The sequence below is a fragment of the Poecilia mexicana genome, unplaced genomic scaffold (assembly GCF_051168715.1).
Source record: "Poecilia mexicana isolate PSO_F unplaced genomic scaffold, ASM5116871v1 scaffold_10, whole genome shotgun sequence".
Lineage (NCBI taxonomy): Eukaryota > Metazoa > Chordata > Actinopteri > Cyprinodontiformes > Poeciliidae > Poecilia > Poecilia mexicana.
This window is the reverse complement of record NW_028263379.1, coordinates 6037624-6064655: the sequence shown is the minus strand read 5'-3', so window position 1 is coordinate 6064655 and position 27032 is coordinate 6037624. Positions and strand designations below refer to the sequence as shown.

The window sequence follows — 27032 nt, the reverse complement described above, 5'->3', positions numbered from 1 at the left end:
TTAATTATAATTTTCTGAAAGATTTTCATCTGTTTCAAATCCTTTTAAACCCTTTAAACCCTAACACAAAAAATTCTCTGGATATTATTTACAGCCATAACTTTTCTACCCAGAAATGTGTTTTATTATCCAGAAGGTTTTGTATTATTTTTCAATTATGAAAAGAAACATACAAGTCTGACCTTTGGTCTCATCAGTGAAAATGAAATATTTTGGGAAACAAAACAGAAATAATTTAATCCACAATTTTAGTTCACAGTGATTCTCTTAGTTTGATCCCACATCTTCTGGCTTTATTTACATAGACAAGTTAATCAAATCCACATGTATATGGATAAATAATCTATGACCCAAGCCATGGTTCTGTTACACTAAAGATACAATTAGTTGAACTCAAAGACTCTTTTGTGTTGGTTAAAAAAGAAAAATCTGGCTCTTAAAGCTGGGTGTGCTGCACAACAGGGTGCAGATCCAGGAATGTGTCAGGCTGGATTGATGCAGTTTGATGCGATCTAATAATGTCTGGCATGCAAATCCCCCCTGTGCTACTACTTCACTTCTGGAGACACACTGGTGTCATCAGACGCATGTCTAATTGGCTATGAACTTCTTGGTACTGTGTCTGTTTTTATTTTAGAAGTGATGTGTGGATCTTTGACTAAACCCAGAGAGGTTTAGTGCACAAAACTTTAACATTTATCACAGGAGTTGGAAGCTAAAGAAGCTCATCTTACAGGATAAATTACATCAAAAAGCAGAGAGTCTGATGGAATCTGTAAAACAATTTTAAATTGGTTATTGTTTATAATTTGCTTACAGGTTGTCTTGATGTGAAAATGAATGTGTTTCATAATAATAGTGTATAAGAAAATATCTTGTGCAGTTATTGGTACCCTGGATTAATACTTTGCACAACTGTCTAGTCACATCCTCAGAGCTGAGTAGAGGCTGTTTGTTGTTTCTCTCATCACTCTCTCCAGGGTGTGACCGCAGGTGCAAGCGCCGCAGCTGCAGCTCATTAAGGTTCCTCAGCAGGTGCTTAAAGAGGAGTTGGCTCCCTAAACCAGCTGCTGGATTGTTTTGCTCACCAGAGTTGTAATCGGGCCTCTAATGTTTTGGTTCCAGGATCCCTGCAGTCCTGACTTGAGCTTTTCTTGTCTCCACTGACAGAAACTGTATTCCTCTGTTTATGTATGAGTTCAGGACTCTAACAAACTGCTTGCTAAGTCCTGGTATCTGTGTGAAGATCTCCTACCTTAATCTCTCCCCATCTTCGCCGTCCCCCACACAGCTGCTCCCTTGGTTCCTCACCTGTTCCACCGCTCCACTTACCTGCCTTGTCATTACTCGTCACCTCCAACCAGGACAGAGGACACAAACCATCACTGGACCATCAATGATCAAACACCTGCCAACCTCAGGTCTGTGGGTTGACTCGCCTCTTCCTGGAACTTCTGCCATTCCTCATGATTAAGCCTTGCTCATTATTATTATTATTATTATTATTATTATTATTATGTTCAAACCTCCAACTGATCACTTATTGTTTCTCCCATAGGCCTTTTCCTCCAGGAAAACTCTAATCCTTGAACTGGTTTGGTTCACGTACCTTCAAACTTCAGTGCCTTGCTAAGAGCCAACGCCTGTTTCCACCACTTTGGGGAACCAAAAATACGTGAATAGTGGGTGTTGCACAATGTGGTAGGAGAAGGTAGTAACAAGATGGCGGAGCTGTGCTTGTTTTTATGCATCTTCCTCTTGATTAGCAATCCACAAGCCTTTCAACTCAATCTTTATGTACATGATAAAGAGACTGATGTCATAAAACAGAAAAGGTAATGACTTCAAACGGTGTTAACTAAGCAGTAGTGGAGATGGCATGTGGCACAGAAAAAGCTATTTTGCAGTGCCTGTATTAAACTACTGTTTATGGTTTGGAACTTCTTTTTTTGAGGTAAGACGTGACACTCGTTTAAAAATGCATTTGGGGACCAGAACAGGCTCCAAATCACATTGTTGGGGAGGCTTTCTAGTGCCCTGCTGGAACTATGTCCCAAGAACCCATCTGCATATTCACTTTTTTGATAAATAATTTTGCATTAACCTCTTTTTCTGTCTATAATTTCTCCCTGTACCAGAGTCTGGCCCAAAAGGATGACGCCTTTTGCTGACTGGACAGCATTTTATCTTCTCCAGTAGCATCTTGCATTTCTGAAGCATACAGAGAGCTGGATCTTTGATCATTGCTCTTTGCACAATCTTTCTATGTTGCAGTTCTGGGGTCTCTTCTCTGATTTTCCGAAAATCTGTCTGATTTTCCGAAAATCTGTCTGATTTTCCGAAAATCTGTCTGATTTTCCGAAAATCTGTCTGATTTTCCGAAAATCTGTCTGATTTTCCGAAAATCTGTCTGATTTTCCGAAAATCTGTCTGATTTTCCGAAAATCTGTCTGATTTTCCTCAACTCTTCTAGAAATTCAAAAAGTTGATGCAATTCTTCCAACAAGGTCCAGATGGTCTTTGGAAGAAAAGCAGGCTCACATTAGTTAACTGTGGGGATTAAGTGCCTTTACATTTACTAATCCTTTGATTCAAACCCACTCAGTTTGTTGTGAAGGTAGAAGTTCTTAGGAATTCTGATCAACTTAAAGCAGGAACGAGAAGATTGTCCTGAACCATCGGTGCTGGCAGTAAGACCTTTGCTTACCAACTTGACATCGGTTTCAATGATGGTGTCGTCTAACTTTTTTAAACTTGAATTTCTGCCTCAAATGAAAAATCTAAAGGTGTCATTTGAACCCTCCAGTTACAGTTTGAGGTAGAAATTTTGAAATTAAAGATATTTCTGAGTGCCCTATAAATGGGTTATAGTTGTCCATTTGCCCTGAAGGTTTCATGCAAGTAACCCCAAACTCATAGCATACATGCTCAAATAATGCTTAGCTAATTATGATTTTATTAAAAAAAAAAAAAACACAAATATAAGCACATCTTCCAATCTGTTATGTACAGGCATCCTGATTATAAGATTTCTCATTTGCAGAGAGCAGGTTCTCAGAATAATTAAATTTGGCAGAGTGGTGCATCTGACCTTTCAAACATTAAATAAGCAGATTGTTTTAATGGGAGCTGGGTCTTCCCCATCAGCTTATGTTTCATAAGTACAACACTAACTAAAATGACATTAGGGGCACCGAGCCAGAAATCTGAGTCTGGAGGTTACTTTGTGGGGACAAGATTTTACTTTGTAGAAAAATTGAGGATAGAAAATAGGAATGATGGTCCTAAAATCGAAAAGGTGTAAACAGTGACTTCATGTTTACATCAACATTCAGCCAAGAATGATTTGGTACCATTTTATTTATTTACTCACTTCAGTTTGAATTCTTTTTAACTCTCTTGTGAATATTAGGACATCAATATACATGGATAAGGCTTTAGGTGAACTGTATTACTGACAGAGGAGAAATGCATAATAAGCTGGATAAAAAAATTAAATGACAACGATGAATAGTTTAACTTTTCAAAATGTGATTACTCTAAAAGTGGAATTAAATAAAGGCTTGAAGTGTATGAAATTAGTCTTATTTTAAAACAATGTTTCCAGATGTCAAGATGTTGGGTTGTTGGTTTTAGGTTTTGCTCATTTCTGTGTTCCTTTGTTCCTTTTCTTTTGTCAGCTGTTTCTGTTTTACTTTGGTTCAATATTTTCTTATTTTCTTAGACCCCTCAGATCTTCTGGTTCTGGTCTGCATCCCCAGAACCAAACGAGGAGAAGCAGCATTCAGCTTCTATGCACCACAAATCTGGAACAAACTTCCAGAAAATTGTAAAGCAGCTGAAGCACTGGGTGCCTTTAAAACTCGACTTAAAACCCACCTGTTCAGAGTTGCTTATGGCTAAATTAGGGTTAGACTGTGGGTTTTGATGTCTTCGATATTTTTGATGTTTTTATCTTTACTTTTCATCTATTTATTAATGTCACATATTGTTTTTATTTCTTCTTTAATTATGTAAAGCACCGTGAAATGTCTTGCTGCTGAAATGTACTATACAAATGAAATTTGATTGATTGATAGTGACTTAATGTAAAGTGTCTGAATGTCCTACTAAAGCTTATGAGCATGTCTGGGATTTCATTTCATGTTTTGACCTCCTGGAAATCCATGAATCAGAACATCAAGCAAAGAACAGCAAAAGATGTGGGTCAGAAGAGACTGTTCACTTTGTCAGAACCACTGAGTGACTTTGAGCTCTTTGGACGTCTGGAGGCAAAACTTGTACATCAGTGCAGAAATTTCACACAGAAATTAGATGAAAATAACAAAACATCTGATCCAAATGAAAATATTTATCGAAACCAAATCTGGCGAGTTATTCTAAAGAAGACAGGGAAAAACTAATTTGTAAGAAAGCAATATATTCATAATCTGAAAGAGATTTGATCCAATCAGTGGTAAAGTGAATGGATGTTTTGTACATCAATTAGATTAGCAAATCCCTTCAATCCCCATCTCAGACAAGCTCAGATGTTCTGCCAATGTCATGACTCAGATCCATCTGAACCCGTAGAAATATGTAGAACCATCTAATTCCTTATTGGGCTGTTTTAATGACATTAGTGGATGGGACTTAACTTTCTGAAACTAAGTGATGGAAAAATAAAAGATCTACCATCAGCTAATATTCTCACAGTTACTGATCTTTGACCTTTTGACACCTTCAGAAAATCATTTGGTGTAATCTTTCATAATCTTTAGAAAAAACAACACAAGCAGTCATCACAGTTTTTCTTTCAAGTTTAGGTCTTTCGTGAAGGTCGAGACCTCTTTTGTTCCCAGAGTTTGAGTGATATAAGCTTTCATCTTCAGACTTGATTATTGCAGCAGTACAGATTATTTTTGTAGGAGCCAGTCCTCGCTCTCTCATCTGCAGCTGGTTAAAAATGTTGCCTAACGACTTCTGACAGCCACATGTAAATGTGATCGTATCGCTCCTGTTTTACTTTCCCTGCACTAGCTTCCTGTCTATTTTAGAATTGATTCAAAGTTCTTGTCTTACAGGCATGAAATGGACTGGCACTTCAAATCAGGAACACTCACATATTTAAATCCCACTTAAAGGCTTGTTTCTATTCTTTAGCTTTCAAACTTGAGTGAGTTTTTTTGTCTAAATGTTTGCTTGTGTTTCTTGTATTAGTGTTGTTTAACAGTTTTAATAGTACCTGTTCATGCTGGATTGTTTTATCTAGTAGTAGAGCATATTGGCCAGCTCTAGTTTTCAAATGCAAGCAGATTAATTTTAGTTGATTTCTATTTGATTGGAAGAGCCTCTACATGTAAACACTAAAAAAAAACTAAAAAAAAAACTGGTTATTCATCCAATTGACTTAAAGTCTTAATTTGCCTCTTTAATAAAAATGAGACAAAACAATTCAAAAAGTTGAAAATAACTTGCATAATCTGAATTAGTACTGAGTGTTTAACAAAGTAAATCAAATATGCTTAAATGACAGCTCCCCTAACCCTACACAAGAGAAGCATATTAGAAAATAGGATTATTTTATTACAATAAATTAGAATATTTAGTCTAAACAAACTTTTGACATTTCCTTACCAACAATAGAAAAACTAAGAACTGGAAGAAGTTCATATACTACTAGGGCCAGTGCTTGTCTGTAGCCCCAAGGGGCACCACCAGGGGGCTCTGGTTTCAAAGCCAAGTGCAGCTTGGGGCAATTGATACCAAAGTGGGCATGTTTTCTAAGGTTCATTCATAAGCAAGAGCTCATCAGAGATTCACTGACACAATAAAGAGGCTACATGACCAACTAGTAACACTCAGAAACTGTTATCTGCCCCTCTTTGTTGACTTTTTTGATGTAAGGATGGAAATAAAACTTATATCTGAACAAAATCTAGAGATGTTGGTAATCTCAAAAGTCTTGCCCCTCTGAGCATAACAGTTTTGGAATAAACTCTAACTGCTTTAGCAATTAATTTACTCTTCTTGGAACTAAACTTCCATTTTCTGTAATATTTGATCTAGTTGTTAGTAAGAAATTATTGAAAGAGGGCAAGTGTTTGTTTGACCAATTAATATCCAAAGTAATCAAGCAAACCTAGCGATATTCATATGAGAGGTGATGACTGATTTCTCTATTACACACACATGGTGACCCCTCCCACCAGTCGACATGTCTCTGCCCATAAGCTGTGACCCAAATGGTTTACCTTGTCCCTAATTTCCTCTGTTTATTTTATTTCTTGGTATCAAAGCCTGTGCATTTTGCAAGACCACCCTGGAAGTGGTGATCAAATGTGGAAAAAGAGACAAAATACTCAACTTTTGCAGACAGAACCTCCTGGGGTGAAAGACTGTGCACATAAATGTGTGCGTGCGTGCGTGTGTGTGTGTAAAAGAGAGGGATTCCACAAAGTGAAGTGCTGACATCTGCTGCAGGCCCTTGCAGAGCTGGAATGTGATACTCTCCTTTACACAAAAGGGCCTTGGCCCTTGCAGAAATCACATGAAGACCTCCATTTGCCTCCCTCCACAGGGGCAATACAATTATGAAATGACTGCATCAATGTGCCATGCTTTTTTCTTCAAGCAGTTCACTTAGATTAAAAGCACAAAAAACTCTCCCTTAAACCTTGGTGCCACAGAGAAGGCTGCTCTTTGCTCTCTTTGAGGTGGTAGTGCTGTGTAGTTCTGAGCTATGCGAGACTGGGGGTAAATTGCTGCAGCATTGCATCATGCCTCTAACTCAATAGGTTCAATATGTCTCCAGAACTCCTTTGATTGTTGTGTCTGTGCCGCAGCAGATTTAACCTACAGCGTGGGGATACTGGTGGGTTTAGCCAACAGTGGGGTGGGAGGAACCACATGAAACACAGTTGATGAGGTACTGCACCGTGCTGGAGAGAAAAGGAAATTGGGAACAGGAGGGAGTATTGTTCCAAGCAGCGACTCTGCTTTGATATAACAAATTGGGAAGCCCTTTAACATTTCCTTCCTCAGAAACATGACAATAAAAGAATTTAGTATCCAATTGGTCATTTTTTTTCACTTCAATTCACTGTAAGTTAAAGTAGCTTGTTAAAATTTTTTTTTTTTTTAAATGTGCTTTTATGGATAATTCAGTTTCCTCAGTGAGGTGAGGAAGAATAAAGTATACTCCTATGATATGAAGATAAATATCTTCATATTATTTCAATCAGATATTCAAGATATAAATGCTAATGAAGTGGATTAAATTGAAACTTGGCAAGTAATGGTTGTTCCTAATACGAAAATATTTTTTTTTTCTCTCAGACACAGGGATAAACCAAAAACAAACTATTCGTTATCTTAGTTTTATACTTTTTTATTTAGTAGTTTTTGTTAATGTAGTTCTATTTTTATTAACTAATTGGACCACGTGTCATTTCTTTCTTTAGATGCTTCTGCAAAGCTATTACAAAAGCTTGATCCCGTCTTTGTTCTGCGAGCCAAGCTGATGTTTTTTTTCTCTCTCTCTTTTTCAATCCTGAAGCTTGAAAACAGGGAAAGTAAGCCATTGGATGACAGAATGGGACGGCCAAGGACATCATAGACCCAGACAGCAACGTAATGGTTAACATCCAGGGGAGTTCCCTTGGCTGGAAAGTTGTGCTTTATGCGCAGCACCTGTTGTGCCGTCAGTTGCCAGTCTCCAAAAACCCAACCCCGTCCGCGCAGCGATATTTTATCTCAGTCTACAAGTTATGACTCTTGACTGCGCCAGACAACAGATCTCGTCTCGGAGTTCCGGATAGTTTTCTCTGCTCGGACTGTATCAGGTTGCTGGACTCCGTCGCAGTCTCTCTCTGTGTGAGAGCTTTGGGTCTAATGCGTAAAGATCTGACGGGATTTATATGACGAAGTGTGGAACACACCATGAGCGCGCAATTGAGCCGAAATGCATCTGTGTATTTTTGATCGCCCTGTGCCATAGATGATACGCGTGCATAAAGGCGATTTTCAAACCATGTTGCTGGGATTTTAATTGCTTAAACTTTCTTCAGCACAAATATTCGACTTTCCTCAGAGCCAACAGGTGCGCACCCGCACTGCGCAGCAGAAGCAAGTTTGAACGCCTCGGAGAAGATCCTCATTCATCAGTTATATGTTTTTTCGTGTTATGAGGAAGAATTTATGATTAAGATTATGTGGATTTTACTCATTGCTTGTACTCTCCAGATGTGTCCAAAACTACACTTGTGTCCCGCATGTTTGTGGTGATCCAGACCAGAGTCCAGCTTTGTGATTGCCAACTACCACTCATCCAAATGATCCTTTTATTAATATTCCTTCTTGCATCGCTTCTCCAACAATATGGCACCGAAGCCGAATCCAGTGATGTCAGCAAATTACAACTTTCAAGTATAAAGGAGCCAAACGGTAAGTCTGTCTTTCTTAAAGTTATTAAAGTGCACATTGCCTTGCAACTTTCTCACACGGACATAGCAATAGATTCCTTCTTACTTGGCTTTCAGTAACTCCTAAAAATGCAAGTGAAATTGTGTGAAAGGTTGCATTTCAGTTAGTTCAAACATTGCTCAGGATGAGAAGTTGCAAATTACCTTTTACCTTTAAAATTTACCCTTGTATGTATACATAAGAGGGGAAACCCTCCTGAAATTCCACGTCCCTGGGGAAAAGTTTTCCTTGTGAGGATAAAAAAGGCTCCATTCATCCAACAGAAATTGCTCCAGGTCATGTAATTTACCTACCTACTGAACTGACTGGGATCAAGAGCATTAATTCAGAAAAGATGTTTTCTTATGTTTTATGTTCATCTCATGTTAAGGGCAAGTTTGTCTCTAGCTGGAAACGTGCATTTCTGTCATCATGGGATTTCTGACAACCAAGTTCTTTGTTGCTTGGGGAGTTGGGAGTGTGTAGCACTGGCCGCAGACAATAGTATCTTTCAGACCTTAATCAAAAGTTTTTAAGCTCTCATCATGCCGTTATATGACTGACAGTTGTGACCTTTGATTAAAGGTATCATCTTAAACCTTTCTATGCTGCGGTGTGGATGTCTAAAAGCTGAAAGCAGCATGAAGCAATCAATCATGCCATGTTGCCGGAACAAAAATAATAATTAAGTAATTTTAAGAAGTCATAGCATCTGCGGTTGTAGAGTTAATAAAGTAAACAATTAATAACCAGTAATGTGTAAAATTCTCCTGTTTTACTGAGATGTCCAATCATTAACAGACCCCATCATCAGGGCAGGAATTAGATGTGCGGTGGGGTGAGAAATGTGGGAATGAAGCATTACACTCTCCTTATCCATATATGACATAATAAATTATTCATTGTTGGTAAGTTGTTTTTTCTTCTTTTGACTACAGAGTGCTTCTAATCCATGAGCAAGTCGTGTGCTCCACAGTTTCAAAACCTTTGAACCAAATATTTTCCTGTGGCTAAATACTAAAGGGTTAAAAATAACCTTACTTTCACTAAAAATCAAATGAGTGAAATCATATGTGTAGGATGAAGAAGATGTATTTGTTGTAAGTTCCAGTAGATGTGTCAAAATCCATTTATCAGCCAGGAGGAGGACATGCAACAGTGACTTCACTACAGTAACAGTCAGGGCTGAGAAATCAGACCCCCTCAATGGGACTTCCAGGTTTAATCAGGACAACTGAGGAGGGAAGCACAACAAGGATGAGGGAGGAGAAGATGGTCAGGCAGCCTGTGACCTTTCACCGGTGTCTGAATGCTCACTACGCTGCCCCACTTGATTTCTGATGCTTTGAGACACAATGTGATATTGATCAGATCGTGGGGAGAGAGCCAAACCTGTCTGGCATGTTTAGTAGTAGTTGCTTTGAGAGTTACAGTCCCCAGTCGTATTAAACTTGGCAAGTGGCTGCTGATGACTCCATAAGATATCAGATGGGAACTTCTCCAGCTGAGAGCGAGTGCTGTGTAGATGACCATCAGTCACAGTAAATGATTTTGACAAAACTCAAGAAAGAAAAGGGTTCTAACACTGCAGTCTAAATATTGCACATTGTCTTCATGAATTAACATTTATCTTCCTCCTGCTCTGGGAATTTAATATTGCACTTGACATTTTCGTGTGTTACCTGCATGCCTAATATTTACAAGATGAAAATTAGAGATATGTCATTTAGAAGAGCAGCTCGGCTGTGTATATTTTGCAAACTGAAATAGGGTTAAAAGTCGTCTGGCCAGATCAACACATCATTTCATTTCCTGGACTTCATGCTTTTGTGAATAAAAGATTCTGTCCCGTTATAAAACTTACCAAAATGTCCAAACCAATATTTTAAAAAGTTTTTGAAAAGTGAGCTAAGCAAATTGAGGTTAAATAAAAACTTTGAAAACTGAAGTTTTTAATGGCCCCAGAGAAGAAAATGCTCCAAGCTAGATTATTAAATATAGAACAGTAGTTTTAAAAAAGCTGCTAAATTATTCATGACAGAGAAAAACATATTTTTTGATTAATAAGTTGAACATAAACATATTTGAATCTATTTCAAATGTTATTTATATTTTCAAATTAGCAGACGTTATATCTGAACAATTTTGAAAATAATATAAAACAGTCTAACATATATTTGGATAGTAAATTAAATGTGAAATAATAAGAATATTGCTGTAGATGCAGATTAAAAGAATAAAAGTTAGTAGTTTCATGTAATTAAGGGTTAAAAAGACAAATGGAACGGGTTTGGATTTTGAACCTGGATCAGCAGGGTTAGAAGTGACCTGGATGTTTTTTCAGTCATTAGATAATTGACACTTCACTTTGAATCAGAGGAAAAGACTTGAGACTTGATTGGGTCTTAGAAAAACTGATCTGGGAACATCTCTGCCCTAGACACACCATCTCCTCTGTGAAATATGGCAGTAGCAGGATCATGCTGAGGGATAGCTCTTTCTCAGCAGGGACATGGAAAGTGCTGTTTTTAGATGAGTCTCAAAAAACATAAATGTAATGTTTACTCATTGGCTTTCAGACGCCCAGCCACCAGTTTTATCAAACCACAGTAAATATACCTACTTTTATCACCAAAGAGAGGTTAGTAATACTAACATGTTGTTCTATGACTTTATTTAAAAGCTAATTATTCAAGGATTCCCTAAAGAACTGGAAAGGATTGTTCTGTTAAACCTAATTTTTACAACATTTCCCTACAGGTGTAAAAAATACAACTTTGGCCCTTCATTAAAGCCTCAGGAGATACATTATTTATTTTCTACAGCCAGTTAAAGGAGATCTACTGTAAGTGTTTCTATAAAATGTATTTTATATTGGACAAGGAAAATGATAGGCATTTATATTTTGATCATTAAAATGCTGTGCTGAGGTAAATCAATGCTTCCAATCTTTGCAAATAGAGTTTTTTATAAAGCTACACTTCACTCTGACTTCAGTTTATTACTTCCTGGCCTGTATGAGCTTGAGCTATTAAGCTATGATGGCTTCTCTTAATGCTGTAGAGTTCACTGTGCCCTCTAACATTACCGTAAGCTATGATCTGCTGGCCCAGACTCCAGTTGTCAAGACTGCACATCCAGCAGAGAATGCATCTCAGCTTCCCAATCAGACAGGTCATCTCAGAGGGCGCCTCCTCATATCACCTCTCTGAGTTAAGTGGTTTCTCTTGTGTTTACCGTGGAAGGTTTGTTTTCATCCCTGCCTCACTCTGCCATCAGCACAGGCCCAGATCTCATCAGAAGAATCTAGCAGGAGATATTTCTAGGAGATAAGGATTACCTGTGATATTCCGATATGGTACACCCTGAACCATCAGAGGAATGTCTGCACCCCACTGGACCAGCCAGTGATCACAGGGACTGCTGTTCCTCTAAAGATTACGCGATTAGGGGGGAGGACAAAGGTTAAGGGAGTCACAGGCCTATGGGGAACATGTGCACTGTCCCACGTATGCATACTTTCAGGACAGAGGTGCTTTACATACTAGCATATAAACAAGTAAGATATTTTCAGTGGGGATTTTTTTAACAAACAGGAACAATCAGTCATTTATTGACATGAACAGCCCACTTAAACGGTAGGGTATAATTTAAAGTTTACGTTTTTATTCCTCCATCACAAACATACCTGGAGTGTTGCTTTGGTCCTTTTATGCATGTTTGAGAAATCCTCCAATAATAATTATAATTCATCTCCTTGGAGCCGCAGACTCTAAGTTGAGCTTCCTCTTCACAGAGTACCTCACACTCATAATTTCCCTCTCTCTCTCAACTCCCCCACTCAGTTCCTCCAGACTAGCGGCAGCGGCAATTGGGAAACACCTGATGGAACTGTGCAGTTTAGCAAATGAACTACTTCTTATTCCAATATTGATAAGAACGTTTATAAACGGCTTAATGGTAAACCATTGTTGAGATGACATGCTGAAGGCAGAGTGTCGAAAAGAACAGGAGCTTCTTAAAGAGACACAGGCTCAATTTCAAGGCATTAAATTGGAAAGTTTAATTTTTTTAAGTTATTTTTGATATATATGGCATTTTTATGTATACTGAAAAGGGAATACCTACGATAATCCTTTGAAAGGTTGTACAAGTCAAAGTAAAATTCATATGGAGGAAATCAAAGTGTTTGATCTTTTTCCTATACTGCATCAGGCTTCCATGTGCTTCCAAGGTAACCAGGCACATGCACCTGTCCATTAATGTGATGCAAAAGAAAACAGGATTTGTAACACCAGCTTTCCTCCACGCTCTGCTCTGCAGTGCAGCTTTGATGCTCACCTGCATAGTTTTGGCACCATAGGCAGTAGGGTGTGTTGACTGGACTGCAGCTTTGCAGCTCCATACCCAACAAGCTGATTCTCTGCATTCTGACACCACTGAATTTCTCTCCCGTCCATCATCAATAAACCTTATCATGGATAATATGGTTATCCATGTCTGATGAACTCTGTTTATTTTCATAGGCAATGACCACTGTAGACCAGAAACATCCAAGTTACAGTTTTGAAGATCCTCAATTCAGCCATGATTTTCTGGGCAGAAAGAAACTAATTCTCTCTTATAAATGCACACACTTATTTATCACTTCAACATAAGCTGTTCAGTTGATGGATTCAAAATAATGTTATTGTTTCTTTCTTAGCCACTATTACAAAATTTGTCCTGTACAGAGCAGACGTAGTGATTTATATAGATTCAAACCTCTTCTGCCAGCTGCTACAAGTGAAGCCAGCTGGCATTCAGATTTCCTCGATGGCATTTGAAGGGTTTCCTCCATTGTGTCTAACTTTAAAACTACGGTATGACTCTTAAACTCGTGAAATAAACTGGCTTGGCTGCGTGCCTCCATTCATTACGGGTCAGATGCTTCTTCAGCATAATGAAAAAGCTTAGAATAGTCTCCACTTTGACGCTTGAATAAATGAAGCACTATGCAGTTCATCATTGTGTTGGGTAGCTTTATATCAGTGCGAAAACTTCCTTTAAATTAAGGCCATCCAGGAACATGAATGGTTTCAATGTTCAATGAAATCATTGAAAGGCGAAAAGGACGACAGCGAGACCACTTAGAATGGTGGTCAGATAAAAACCACATACCAAAGACAGGTCAAACACAAAAACGTTTTCCAGAAAAAATAACATATTCCGGTTTATGAAGATTATTCTTTCTACTTTTACTTTCATGGATATCCCAAACATAATAATTATCCCATAAAAGTCAATCTGACTGCAAATGAAAATCCTTTTAGTAAATCTTTATACTACTGCCAGCAGTTTTCAGAGACTACCGAATGCAGACAGCTCCGTTCATGTGTGTATTTTTTCATGAAACCTCATTGGAAGACCATGTATAAAAGTATGTAAGTTTTCCCTGTCAGCACTATTTGAACATGCAGCGCTGTGTTTGGCAAGCAAAGCATGCCAATGTGTGCCTGAAGTTTGTCATTTCAGGGAGCCCACACTCCAGCTGTCCCAAAGTCAGGAGTTTTCAAAAAAAAAGTTTAACTTGTACTGTCAGAGTAAAGGTCCACACAAACTTTGTCTGTGCCATAGTAAATTAATGTTTGTCAAGCTGTGTGTGGTGAGGCCAGGCTTTAGCCAGTAATGGTTGTCTGAAGATAAACATCAAATGGAAATACTCTGGTCTCCAATAAGAAAACAGTTTAATGTTTTTAATTTATCTATGTTGCTAAAAGTTGGCAGAACATGCAAACAAAACTACGCTGTAATGAATCGTGGTTGGATGACCCATAATCAGAACCAGGAAGGTGCATTGGCTGATGGAAACAATGCTCTCTAATTTTAGTAAGACACAGAACATAAACTTTGTTTATACTCTGCCTCGTACTAAAATTATATAGAGCTATGGTTTTCAACTAACTCAGGTCTTGGTCCTGCTGTTTCTGTGTGGTGCCATTTGCTAAAATGCTAGGCTAATTTCAGCATTTCTGCTCTCAAAATTTAATATGGCATGTTAAAATTAGGCTAGCATCACATTTCAGTGTGGTGATAATTAATTATGTATGCATGAAAGTTTCATGTAAAAGTGTTCTGATGTGCAACAACAGAGGGAGTTTCTGCTGCCTCTTTCTTTCAGTCCTGAACAGAAAGCCCAATTTCTAAATTAATGTTCAAAATAGTTTAATGAAGTCTGGCCATCTGTGCATGAAAATCTGCTGTAATTGTAAAATGCAAATTAAAAATTGTATATGAATACATAATGAAACACAACAATGACACCATCACAGAACATAAACCAGTGACCCAGCAGTGTGACTGTGTTTTCTGTGCTTCACTTTTTGAAATATTACAAATAACTTCCAATTCATAGCTTTTTTTAAATGCCGCTTGTTAAATGGTTTTTCTAAAAACAGCTGCAGTATCAGTAAAACCTAAGTTCTTAAATAGTCACTTTTTTACGAGGTGTGCCCATGTCTTCCACTTTGACCACACTGCAAAAACACACAATCTTGCCAAGTATTTTCAGTCTAGTTTCTGGTGCAAATGAAAAAAGAGCAAACTATAGAAGCTTGTTTTAAGTAAATAACTCTTTTACTTTTAGGATATAAAAAAATCAGAAGTTCCACTGACAGATTATTTCAGTCGTTACAGAACTTGTTGCATCTGAGTACAGTGATCAGTGACCAAACTAGCTACCACAAGCAAATTTGCATTCAAACATGAGGGTCACAAATACATGAGGGACAGTACTGGTGTAATGAGATGTAAACCCACAAGTCTACATAAAACTGTTCAGCGTTCATCATGTTAGATGCATATCACCATTGTGGATTTTGAAATTGTTGCTGGTAAGAAACCTCCAGCTTTCCATGTTAAAATTCCGACCTCACATGGAGTTTCAGTTGTTTTTCCAACTTGGAAATGGGAAATTCCAACTTCCGAGTGCAGAGCACAGCCTGAGCCTCATAAATTTTGTTTGGAAAATAAATCGGCCTCAGGGTTGCAATGAACAGTGATTCTCTATGCATTGTGATCTTCACCTAGTTGCAATTTTCCAAAAGATGACAGGACAAGCTCAGACAGAACAGGAAAATGTGCTGTCCTCCAGTGATTAATCATATGTACTGTAGAATATAAACAAAAATGATAAAATCTGAAATATGAGCTCAGAGAGAAGGCAGGGATATTTAATGATCCTTAATTATTGACTAGAATAATTATCTTTCTTGCTGCAACAGATCTTGCTTCCTCTAAAACAGAATCTTGACAAATCTTGCTTCCACTGTTTAAACAGTACAACCATCTTAGGGCTTTAAGAAACTCATCCAGTGCATCTTATGCAGAGCTTAGAAGCTTCATAATCACTTAGGATCTTATGGCTGCCAGAATTTGACATGGTCAACTTAAAATGTTGCAGATGCCATCATGTTCTAATACAGAGTGTTTTTCAAGGGTTTTGTGCTGTAATGCAGTGACCTTGTGTTGGAGTAACATGGAGTTGAAGCCAAAAACAAATTTCTGAAAAATGCTTTTATGGTGAAATTTGCATTCAGATGAAAATAACATTTATTCAAAAGATAGATGAGGAATACAGTTAAAAACAGGGCATGATTTATGAACATCTTCTACATTCTATTGAATTAGTTGCACACTCTGTGTTAATTTGTCACAGACTGCTTGCTGCATACTGTTGATAAAGCAGTATTTAACTCAGTGCATTCTTCACATTCTTTCCCAAATATCCCAAACTACCCCAAGTTAATCTGAGTGCAAAAAAATGTAAAAGTATTCCCTTTCAACAATCTGACACATCAGCAAACTTTTATTTTTAAAAAAGGAAGGGGGTGGGGGGGATTATGTAAAATGTTCTTTTTTCAGCTTTCATCATGTTATAATGTTATTCCCTCATCAAAAACACAGTGCCATTTTATAGCACAATCAAGTAACCTTGTTGCTTCCAGTTGTTACAAAAATGGTGCATATATCAAACATATGTTAAAATAAATATGACTGCGATTTGAACCCTTGAAATTCACCTTTGTCTCTTTAGGAAGCTCCTACTCTTTCAACACGCGACCTTCAGCTTGTCATCACTACGGTGTCTTTCCATTATGCCGTTTATAGCTGCTCCTAGGAGCGTTGGGCTGAGAAGACGTTTGTATGGTAACCTCAGCAGGGTTATCAAACAAACAACAAAATTACAATGATGGATAACAGTAAATATAGAAACACTGTTCATTGCAGCACTCAAGCTGTTATATTTTCCTAACAACTACATTCATGTGGTTCATGCTGTGCTCTGCACTTGGAAGTTGGAATTTCCCAGTTCTAATTTGGAAGAACAACTGAAACACCACGAGGTCAGAACTTCAACATGGAAAGTTGGAGCTTTGTTATTAGCAAGAATTAGTTCCACCAGGTGTTTGCTAATTGCTGCTGCTGCTAGTCTGAAGGGGTTGAGGAGAGAGTCTCAGGGGTATTGTTCTCTGAAGCGAGAGCTCAGCTGGAGACTACAGCTCAAAAAAGTTTATTTTACATCTTATTCTCCCCCTTTTTACCTAAATGTTTTATAAGTATAGAATCTGCAGTGGTTGATGATCAGCGTGTCTGAGCTCACAATGCTGAATGCTTTTCATCTTCCTTTCCTCTCTTCCTCCCTGTGATGATCTGCAGGACCCATCATGTGTAAATCCAAACCACTTAGTGCATCTGATGCGGCAGAGGCATTTCATGGTTATCAGGCGCCATCATTAAGTGGTCTAATTTTAGAACGCATCAGTAAACATTAAGTATGTGTGAACAGCCTCATGCTGTTTACATACACACATAGCTACAGACCAGAAGAGGTTTCGGTTTCAGATGACCTGAGTGTTGGTTCTGATTGCTCCTTGGAATGGGTCTTAATAGATAACACTTTTTTAACCGTGTTTTATATTCAGTAGCAATAAAGCACAAATCTAGTGAACTACTCCTGCACTCTTAGTCAGATTGCTGCTGTCTGACTGTTTGCAGTGTAGCTACAATATAATGCCGGGTTTGTTTGTCAGGTCAAATGCAGACATATTTTTCTGGGCCTGTTGTGCTAAATGCTGTTCATTGTGCAAATATTATTTCTGGTTGACTGATTAGATTTTTTTATTAGTTGACAGATTGAAGGGGAGCTAAATGCCTTAATGGGGATATTAGTAGCATGAAGGCTCATCAGTATTCGACATGCTGCTTTCCACTTGATTAGCTGTCACTTAAAGTGCTTTGTGTTTGTTATCCTTTAACTGTTTATGAAAAAGTCACAATCCACTGGGTGTTTCAGCAGTTTACTGCTCATTGTAATATGCAAACATTGAACGGTTTTTTTTTACAGCTACATTAAACATTTCATGTTTCTTGTTTGCTTAGTACATTGAGTTAATTTTATTTGATATATATTTTTTTATTATTTATCAAGAACCTTTTTGAATTAATGTTATCTTTAAAATTAAATGAATACTTTCATAGAAGTTGAATGTGCATTAAACTTACTAAAGCTAATTTAGGCAAATCTGAACTTATGTACCCTTGTGTACACTTATCTTCTAGTTTGGCTTTAAATCTTTTATTTTAAACAGTATGAATTTCTAAGAGGACTCATAATACAGCAAACAACTTCAGTAACATTTTATATGTATATAATACAGACTTTCTCACATTATGACACGTCCCTTAGCAAGTTCCAGAGAAACCACATGATTGCTGAAGCCAAGAACAAAAGCCTAGAATAAATTTCTGGCTAACTATTTGACTACTTCTCTTATCAGTAACAGTATGTCTCATTGAAAGGATTTAGGGTTAGATATATTGATTAAGCACAGTCAATCCCATGCATTTTAGTAGTGTTGAAATCGGGGTCATTTCAGCAACAGAGATCCCAGACACACATCAAACCTGGTACTGGAATGGATAAAGGTGGTTCATATTAAGGTCTTGGAGTATTCCTGACCTCAGCTCTATTAAGTCTGCAGATTGTGCTGAAAAGGAGGTTCTGTGTCAGGAAACCCAGCGATGTCAATAAGCTCTACTGCTGTGCAATAAGCAGTGCAAAGAATAACAGGATCAACCATGTGAATATTGATCCCCATCAAGGTTCTATTGCTGCGCTTTGCTTGCTTTCATTTCTCATCTCCAGCGATTAGGATGCGAGCTAAGATGTCATTCCAACAGGAAGACGCTAACGGGAATAAATCCAACACTGTGTCATCTGAAAGTGTCAGTGGTGGCAGAGAGAGAAAAGAACCAGAAAGTGTTGAATGTAAATGTGAAATATATTACCCATGATACATTTAGGGTGCGAAATAAAACACACAAATGCACACCTGCCACAGTAATCATCTGCAGTTCGCTTTCTCGTGATGGTTGGATTATGTCACCTAGCACATGGTGAGATGTGATATATGACACTATGACAGTGGCACACATAGCCTGTAACCCAATAACGCACACTATTTTCAGAATGTATGGCTTTTCCCAAAGCACAAATAGGTTTCTGGATATGCTCTGCCATAGTATGCTTACACTTGGATCCCCCTGGGAGGGTATCCATTTCTACAGCCCAGCTGGAATGAAAATGCACATTAGCTATTAGGCCTTATGACAGACTGGAGTTACTATGCCCACTGTGCAAGCATTCAGACTTTATGTGTAGCTGTCTGAACAAAGAATTAAACTGAAAAATCTCTATTTGATAAATCAGTGATACTTTCTAAGTAGTGATTCCAGAACTGTTCTGAGTCACTTCTGCAGCTGATTATCCTCACTTCTTACTAATCAGAAAAAAGATAAAACAAGGACTCTGGAGACAATGATCTCACATATGTTGAGCTGTTCTTCAAAAGCATGATAAACATTTATTTATTGTATAGAAGGGATTTTGCTTTGAGGTGCATCTTCTCCATTCACAGTTGGAGATTGAATAAATTTAGGAGGAGTATTAAACTGTCACTTTGTTGCAGCATGAGAGTTTCTGTCCTTGTACAATGTAGCATAATACTTGGCAGGAGTCCTTTACTTACTGGAAGAATGCATTTTACTCATTCACCCCTTCTCTCTTCCAGTAAGTAGGGCCAAGCCTTCAGTTTTTCCTCCCTATGTGGTTTTGTTACATAGAATCCGGTTCATTGCTGAACATATAATAATGACTGTTTGTGACATTTTTATGTGACATTAAGTCCCTCTTTGCTTGTGACATCTTTAAAATTGCAACACATTGTAGTTTCAAAGTGGTAACGGAAAGGTTACAGGAAAAAAAATGTCTAAATTAAATATTAGAAAATAGAAGTTGTTGTTTGATTGGAGGATTCATTTGCTCAGAATTACCACAACAACCTTTATGAGGATAAAGTTGCTTATGTTGCGTCAATCATCACAATGTTTAGAAATCAATTTGTTAGGACAATGATGGGTTTGAAAAACATTTTGGGGGGTTTAAATACTCCCTGACTAATAACCTTGGTTGTAGACACACACTATTCATACCTGACTAATATGAGTTTTGGGAAAATAGAAAATTGAAGCAATATGTTTCCACTACTGCCTGGGTGAAATTTCTGTTTCAATTCAATGTGATTCAGAAATACTTTTTTAGATCCTAAAGAGGGTTAGGATCAAGGTTCTTCAAATAGTTGTTTTAGAAGTGAAGGCTGTGGCAGGAAGGATCTCCTGTAGGGGTTTGTTTTACAGCGGTTCTGAAAAGGCCTCTGACTGAAAACACTGCTGTGATATAACGGTCTCATGAAAAGATGCTCAGGGCTGTACGTTCTGTTGAAGAATCCTTCTCTGTACCATCATCTCCTTTTGAGCCACAGACCTCTTTATCAGGTTGTTGAGCCTTTTCATGCTGACACACCAGGGTTAGTGCTGAAGTAGTAAACACAAAGGAATAATCAAAGCACCCAAAACATGTCTTTTATTGCTATTGTACAGTCAGCTGCCTGTCTATGCAGGATTGCAGAGGAGCTGGCAGCTATGGCCAGCAGCCATTAGGTCAGAGACTATCAACCCTGAAAGAGGCAGCAGTCAGCTTTTCTTTAATCATTATTGCTTTTAAAGAAGGTTCAGTCTGAGTTTGTTTCAGTCTGGGTAATTTTTAATCAACAAACTTTGAACTTTCTTGTGAGACATTAAAATCATTGCCTTCCCTCCCCATCTTCCAGTTAGTTTGAATTCAGAAGTTAATATTTTTTCATTCCTTTTTTACACTGTTTCCCAAAATAAGCTGATTCAGATTTCTTTGTTGTAATTTTGTGGTTTTTCACTAGTATAAAAAAGGGGACATGATTGTTCATTGTTCAGCAAGAAATAGTTACAGACATATTTCCATCTTTGTTCCTCCTTTTTATGTCATATTGTTGATCAAGTTTAGCTGTTTATTCTTCATAAAGCAGATTCTCAGGATTTTGTTTGGACATTTACATATTTTCAAACATGAGTATTTTGAAGTTGTCATTCTACAGATTTAAGTCACGTAAAGTGTTTTTTTAATTTATGTAACATTTATACATAAATCATAAATAAAACACATTTAAGGTGTTTGAGTTGAGATAAAATAAAATGACTCAATACAATCCACAGAGTCATTTTAATAAGCTAAACTTGACTGCACTGTTCGATAACTAGGATCAGTTTGAATGTATGTTTGATTGGACTTTTTTGTAAGGTGCCTTGTTATGTGATTGTGGGTGTAAATAAACTGAATTGAACTGAAGTAGATAAATCGACGTAAACAATACTGAGAAAACTATTTGGGTTGAGGGAAGGTTCTTGGAAAGGCTCTCTCTTTCCTCACTCCACCTCCCGTCTCTTGACTTCATGTCTCTTCAGCTACGTCTAATTAAGAGTTTCCTAGACAACAGATAAAATGGAGTTAATGAGACACCACTGACAAGGCAGACCTTTCATGCTTAACTCCATTTGTCAAATTCTATCTTTCATTTTCTGCCTTGACAAGCAAAGTTTGTTCAACATGCTGTCTGGCTGCACACCTGTCGGCAGGCCTGAGCTGCAGATCGAGGCAGGTCACTGCTCTGGCTTGTCGTTTTGGCATAAATGCAGCTGCTGTAACAGAGGTATGGTGGTGACGTCCAAGGTGTAACACAGGTTTGCAAACTCAAAAATTATGAATGAAGTGTAACTAGTGGTGAGAGAGGCTCCCTGGTGTTACTGCTGATGAAGGTCTTGCAAAAGTATTCATAGCCCTCAAACCTTTTCATATATTGTCAAGTTACAACCACACACTTTTTTATTTCAATTGTATGCACTGTGACGTACAAACAGAAAGTAAAATGATACATTGTTTTGACATTCTTTACAAAAAGAAATGGGGGGAAAATATGCAATGTATAGGTATTTATCCTCCTTGTGTCAATAGTTTGGAAAACCATCTGTGCTACTGTTAGGCCTGCATCTCTTTTAGAGGTGCTTCTCTACCAGCTAAAAGTTTTGCCCAATTGTCTTAGCAAAATAACTGGAGCTCAGTCACATGGAGAGCATCAACATAAGGCAATTTTCAAGTCTTCTTACATGCACTTGATTAGATGTAGGTCTAGGCTTTGACTAGGTCATTGTAGCATTGTAGCATGAATTTGCTTTGACCTGAGCTATCCCATTGGAACTCTGGCAGTAGGTTTAGTGTAATTGTCCTGCTGGAATTTTAAACTCCCCCTGATTCTCTACTGTTTTCAGCCATTAACAAACTGTGATGCAGCATGATGCTGCCACCACCGTGTTTCTCAGGTTTGGATTGTTTAGTGATAGGTTCTTTTAGGGAAATAATATGTTGCTCTTTTCTGGCCACAACACCTTCTTTCACATGTTTGCTTTGCCGCCTGAATGCCCTGTCTCAAACTTTACATGGGAGGTTTATTTATTTCATCTACAGCTTCTTCTTACCAGATTTGAGGATTAATCAACTAAAAGTAATCTTGTCTCCTGCTCATTTTGAGCTACCAAGAGCCTCTTTGCTGCTTCTCTGACCATATCTTGTTCAGCCTGTCAGCAGTAACAAAGATTTGATTTTTGATATTATTTTAAATGTCATCATCAGCACATTCAAACTCTCATTGTTTGATTTAGTCATGTCTATTAATTAGTGTGACAGGGTTCTCTTATGCTTGGACAAACAAAAAAATGACTGACCAAGGCCAGAGATCACTTTAGTGAAATTTATTCAGTTCTTCAAGTGAGCAAAGAGGTGGCAGGTGAAGAATATATATACAGGGACGTCCAGGCAGGTTAAAACAGACAAAACAACAGTACCTTCAAGATAAGAGTCCATCACCTTCGCTGTGATCTGGCAGGAGTCTATAGCCACAGACTGCGTCCCTGTGGCGCAGAGCCCTGCTTTTAAAGCCACAGGCTCCGCCCACAGAAAGACCAATCAAGCAAACAAAACAATTAAACAATTACTTCTAACTCAGATGAACTCTTAAAGGATACAAAACAATCATAATAATAAAGAAAACAAATAAACTTGTAATCAAAAATACAATAATCAATTTAATAGAGAACACTCAGTATACTCCAATGACGTCATCACGACTCCCTCCCGGCGCGCCACAATCCGGAAATAACCCTTATTGACAACAAAACCGGGAAAATGTTTGGAAGTGAAAACAGATTAGGATGGAAACGCTAACCGAAGCAGGAACACCGCGTGTGCACCCACGATGAACCGCATCAGTTTAACCTGTAACAGAAGTAAGTTAGCGATTGTGTGTGGGCGTGTGCGCATGTTGACACAGACTCATAATTAAGTCCCGGCTCGTGACGGCTCCTCCGTCACATTAGACACTAGAGAAAATGAAATGTCATTGTTTTGGAGGAAGTATTTCCTGGGTGCACACACTGTGGAGAATGGCATCTGTTTTGTGAACGTTTATCTCAGGAGGTAATGAAGCAGCTTCTGTTCCCTGATTTAAGCTTTGCTACCACTCATTGGGTCCAGAAGTGAAATAGAAAGTTCTGCAGTGTGCTTTCAGCTCTCACATATGCTTCTGCTGTAAGTTGCTAGTGAACCAAAGGTGTTGTTGAAGAATAAGTGGATAATGATGATTGAGAGTATCTTTAATGAGCAGAGCGAGCCAGAGAGGAGTCATTTTGTCAGACAGCAGGAAGCCAATGACCCATGGGGATATTAAACAGGTAAAGTGTTTTGACTCCATTTCTTTGTCCAGTTCTTAAACTACTTCTAAAAATAATCACAGAGCATTGCAAAAGTATTCACGCCATAGGAAATTTTTAACATTTTGATTTTGTTTTTTACAGCTACAAATCTGAAAGGTGTGGCCTGCATTTGCAACTGATCCTCTTGATTTTACATAAATGACATTATACAATAGAAGACAAACAACATCATGAAGACAAAGGAACACGGCAGACAGAGACATCTGGGCTGAGTTCTAAAACAGTATCCTGAGCTTTGAACATCTCAGAGTTCTGTTAATCACCAGAACTCTGTGAGATTTTGACTCAAGGGAAAATTTATCAGGACATGACCTTCCACTTTGACTGATGGGCAAGCAGAAATTTTAAGAGGAAAAGCTAAAAGATGCATGTTGACTCTGCATAAGCTGCAGAGATCCACAGCTTAAGTGGTGGAGTCTGCAGGCGGGACAACGGGGAGTCTTGCACTCCACAGATCTGACCGTTATAGAAGAGTTAGAAAATGAAAAGACATTATAAAAAAGCATTGGTCATTTCTTTTGAAGTTTTCCACAAGTTATGTAAAATGAACAAAAATCAGTTAAAAGAAGGTGCTGAGGTTTGTGGCTTACATTAATTATAATTAATGTTACACAACGCCCTTCCCACAGTGTAACAGGGTGGTGGCAGCATTATGCTAATGACTCCTTCAGTAGAGAGTTTATGAAAAGATGTGGAGCTAAATACAGGGCAATACAGTGGCAAGTCTCTGGCTTAGAATAAACCCATTAGAGTTTGAAACACTTGATATGGAGGCGAAGGTTCATCTTCCAGGAGAATCAGAACCTCCAACATACTGCTGGAGCTACAACAGAACTTTTTAGATCAACAGTCTGTAACTCAAGTGCCACTGTTCTGCAACTTTTGGATGCAACTCTGCACCAACACACCTGAATTAAATTAATGGCTGACATGCCAATTGGGTAAATCAACCTTTTGATTCTGGTGTGTTGGAGCTGGAATGCAGCCAAAAGCTACAGAATAGTGGCATACCTCTGGTTTAAAGGAAAGCATATATCAATGTCTTAGAATGGCCTAGTCAAAGTGCAGATCAAAATCCAAGACAGAACCAGCAGCAAGACTGGAAAATCCATGTTCACAGATGTTTTCTGTCAAATCTGACTGATCTTCAGCTGAGAATATAAAGCCATAAATCATTTTCCTTCCACTTCATGATGACCTGCTCCTCTCTGTCGGTTTATCACATAAAATCCCTAAAATTCATTCAAATCTGTGAATTTAATATGATGAATTTTGTAGTTCAAGGGGGGTTAATACTTATACTATGCAGCTTAACAAGGGACCTGCTGAGTTTAATAACGCCTCACCAGATGTTGGTCATTGAGACTTTGTATGCAGGAGGATATAAAATTACTGGAGGAGTGAACAACAATTACAAGCACTTCCCTATAAAAGGAAATTCATCAAATCCCTCCCTAATAAATACATAACTATATGCAATAAACATAAACTTACCACCTTTTAAAGGAATACGTTTGAATGATCTTTTCAGTGACAGTGTCAGTCGTGTTGACAGAGCCGTGTGTTCAAATGAGAATTAGTCTAAAAAATTAAATTCACGTCTTGATTCTGTGTTTAATGAGTGCATCAGAACAACATAACTCAGGTAGTCAACTGTTTCCCCTTGTGAAATCATAAGGGGGATATCATATTATATTTCCTCCTCTAACTAATTTATATGCCAACCAAATTCATTCATAATTCAAGTTAAAAGTTCCAACAGAAATTGCCTGAAGAAGTTAATGGAACATTTTAGACATTAATCTAAAAAAGTTTGTATTTGACCTTGTTAGAACTTTTCCCACAGCAAAGTCCTTTTAACCAAAGTTACACTGTTTCCTATAAGTCTTTTTATTTTATTATTTTTAGTACATTTTTGTGTAATTTGATGTCTGGAAATGAGTTTTTTTTTCTTTTTTTAATAATCCATCAGTGTGTACAGGATCCAGAAGTTCTTCAATAACTATAAATAATTAAATTGTTTGTGGAAATTGCATGTTTTAAAGTCATCATCATGCAATAATTGAAATATCAATATTTTCTTTCTTATTTTAAGCATTTTACACTGTTTAAGCTTGAACTTGACCTCGAAGTTATGATGTCAAATGTTTGATAAGAAATAAAAACACAAAACTATGATTAAAACTTGTATGGTGCAATATTTATAAGCCTTCATAAGTAATAAGAAATTATCACTATTCTGCTACAAGTTATTAATCAAAGAGGAAGCCTGTGATTAATAACCTCTATTTCTGTAATAAAAACGATGCCTGAACCAGTCAGTCTTTAGTCTGTGATTCTGACAGAGCTGGGAATGAACCTGCCAGCTTTAAGACACTGCTTTACTTGCAGACAGCACCCCTTCCCCCCAAAAATGTCAATTTTCCTCTTTCTCTAATCCTCAAATTGGCACTCATGTGAACTTCTAGCCTATACTTGCTTAGTTTAGCACAGCCAGCCCCTTGGCAAGTATCTGTTCTCAAAGCTCTGGACTAGTACTTAAATTGTTAGCACAGTGAGGTTTTGACCGGGGGGCCCAGGAGGCTTCAACAGTTTGCATTTTTGCAGGATTTTGGTTTGACTGCTCAAGGGAACAACAGGTTTGGGTTTGCAGGACATTACAAAAAAGGATCAGATGATTTGGTCTTTATGTTGGTCTGCTCTTAGTTAATTAGGTATAAGCATAGCTAAAGTACTAAGTGGAAATTTTCTTTCATAATTGTATCAGTTTGTATTTTCTTTAGCTTTTCTTCTTCGTCTTTTACTTTGACAACTCATCTTTCAGTGAAATGTAAACAAGGTTAAGACATTTCCATTCTGTCCTGGAGAAGAAGAAAATGGTTCAGATTTAGTCAACAAACTAATGTACACAAGTTGTCATCTAGACTTATTAGCTGAGCACATGAAAATCTGCTGTGATTGTTAAATACTGATGGTGCAAAACCGAACTGACATCATCAGGAATGAGAGGCCAATTGTTTATATCAGGATTTGAGTTTCAAATGTACCAGGCAGATAAAAAGGCCATGATCAACAAATTCATCACTTGAACTATTATATATTTTTTTATTCTGCTGTCCTATTTGAGTTTTTTTATGATTTTATATAACTTTAAGCAAATTAAAGGGGTAAATTTGTAAGGACAAATTCAGACTAACATTGGTAATTGTACAAATTATAGTGTGATTTCAAATAGATGGGGTCTGCAGTAAATTTGGAGATAATTCCTCACAAATGGTGACAAACTCTTCTGAGCCATTTCTGGCTAATTTCACTGATTCTGTCTTGGAGCGATTCAGCTGCTGCTTCGTGAT

General features: G+C 37.7%; 1 protein-coding gene and 2 long non-coding RNA genes across 4 annotated transcripts in view; all 3 read left to right on the top strand.

Moving 5' to 3' along the window:
* The first annotated feature begins 996 nt into the window (after nucleotides 1-996).
* LOC106914866 (uncharacterized) lies at nucleotides 997-2103 on the top strand. Its single transcript, XR_001417692.2, has 2 exons — nucleotides 997-1421; nucleotides 1559-2103. It is a non-coding gene; the product is annotated as an uncharacterized LOC106914866 (long non-coding RNA).
* Nucleotides 2104-6842: 4739 nt separating this feature from the next.
* The window catches only part of pdgfc (platelet derived growth factor c), a 41962-nt gene continuing 21772 nt past the window's right edge, over nucleotides 6843-27032 (top strand). The window contains exon 1 of one of the 2 annotated variants that reach the window (XM_088009360.1): nucleotides 6843-8424. In XM_088009360.1, the coding sequence (XP_087865486.1) occupies nucleotides 8253-8424 (172 nt within the window). In that variant the 5' untranslated portion in view covers nucleotides 6843-8252. Of the gene's footprint in view, nucleotides 8425-22576; nucleotides 23194-27032 lie in introns of those variants that run through there. The other variant, XM_014981995.2, reaches the window with a different exon arrangement.
* Nucleotides 23218-24021, top strand: LOC148156698 (uncharacterized). The gene is made up of 2 exons (XR_015764446.1): nucleotides 23218-23637; nucleotides 23761-24021. It is a non-coding gene; the product is annotated as an uncharacterized LOC148156698 (long non-coding RNA).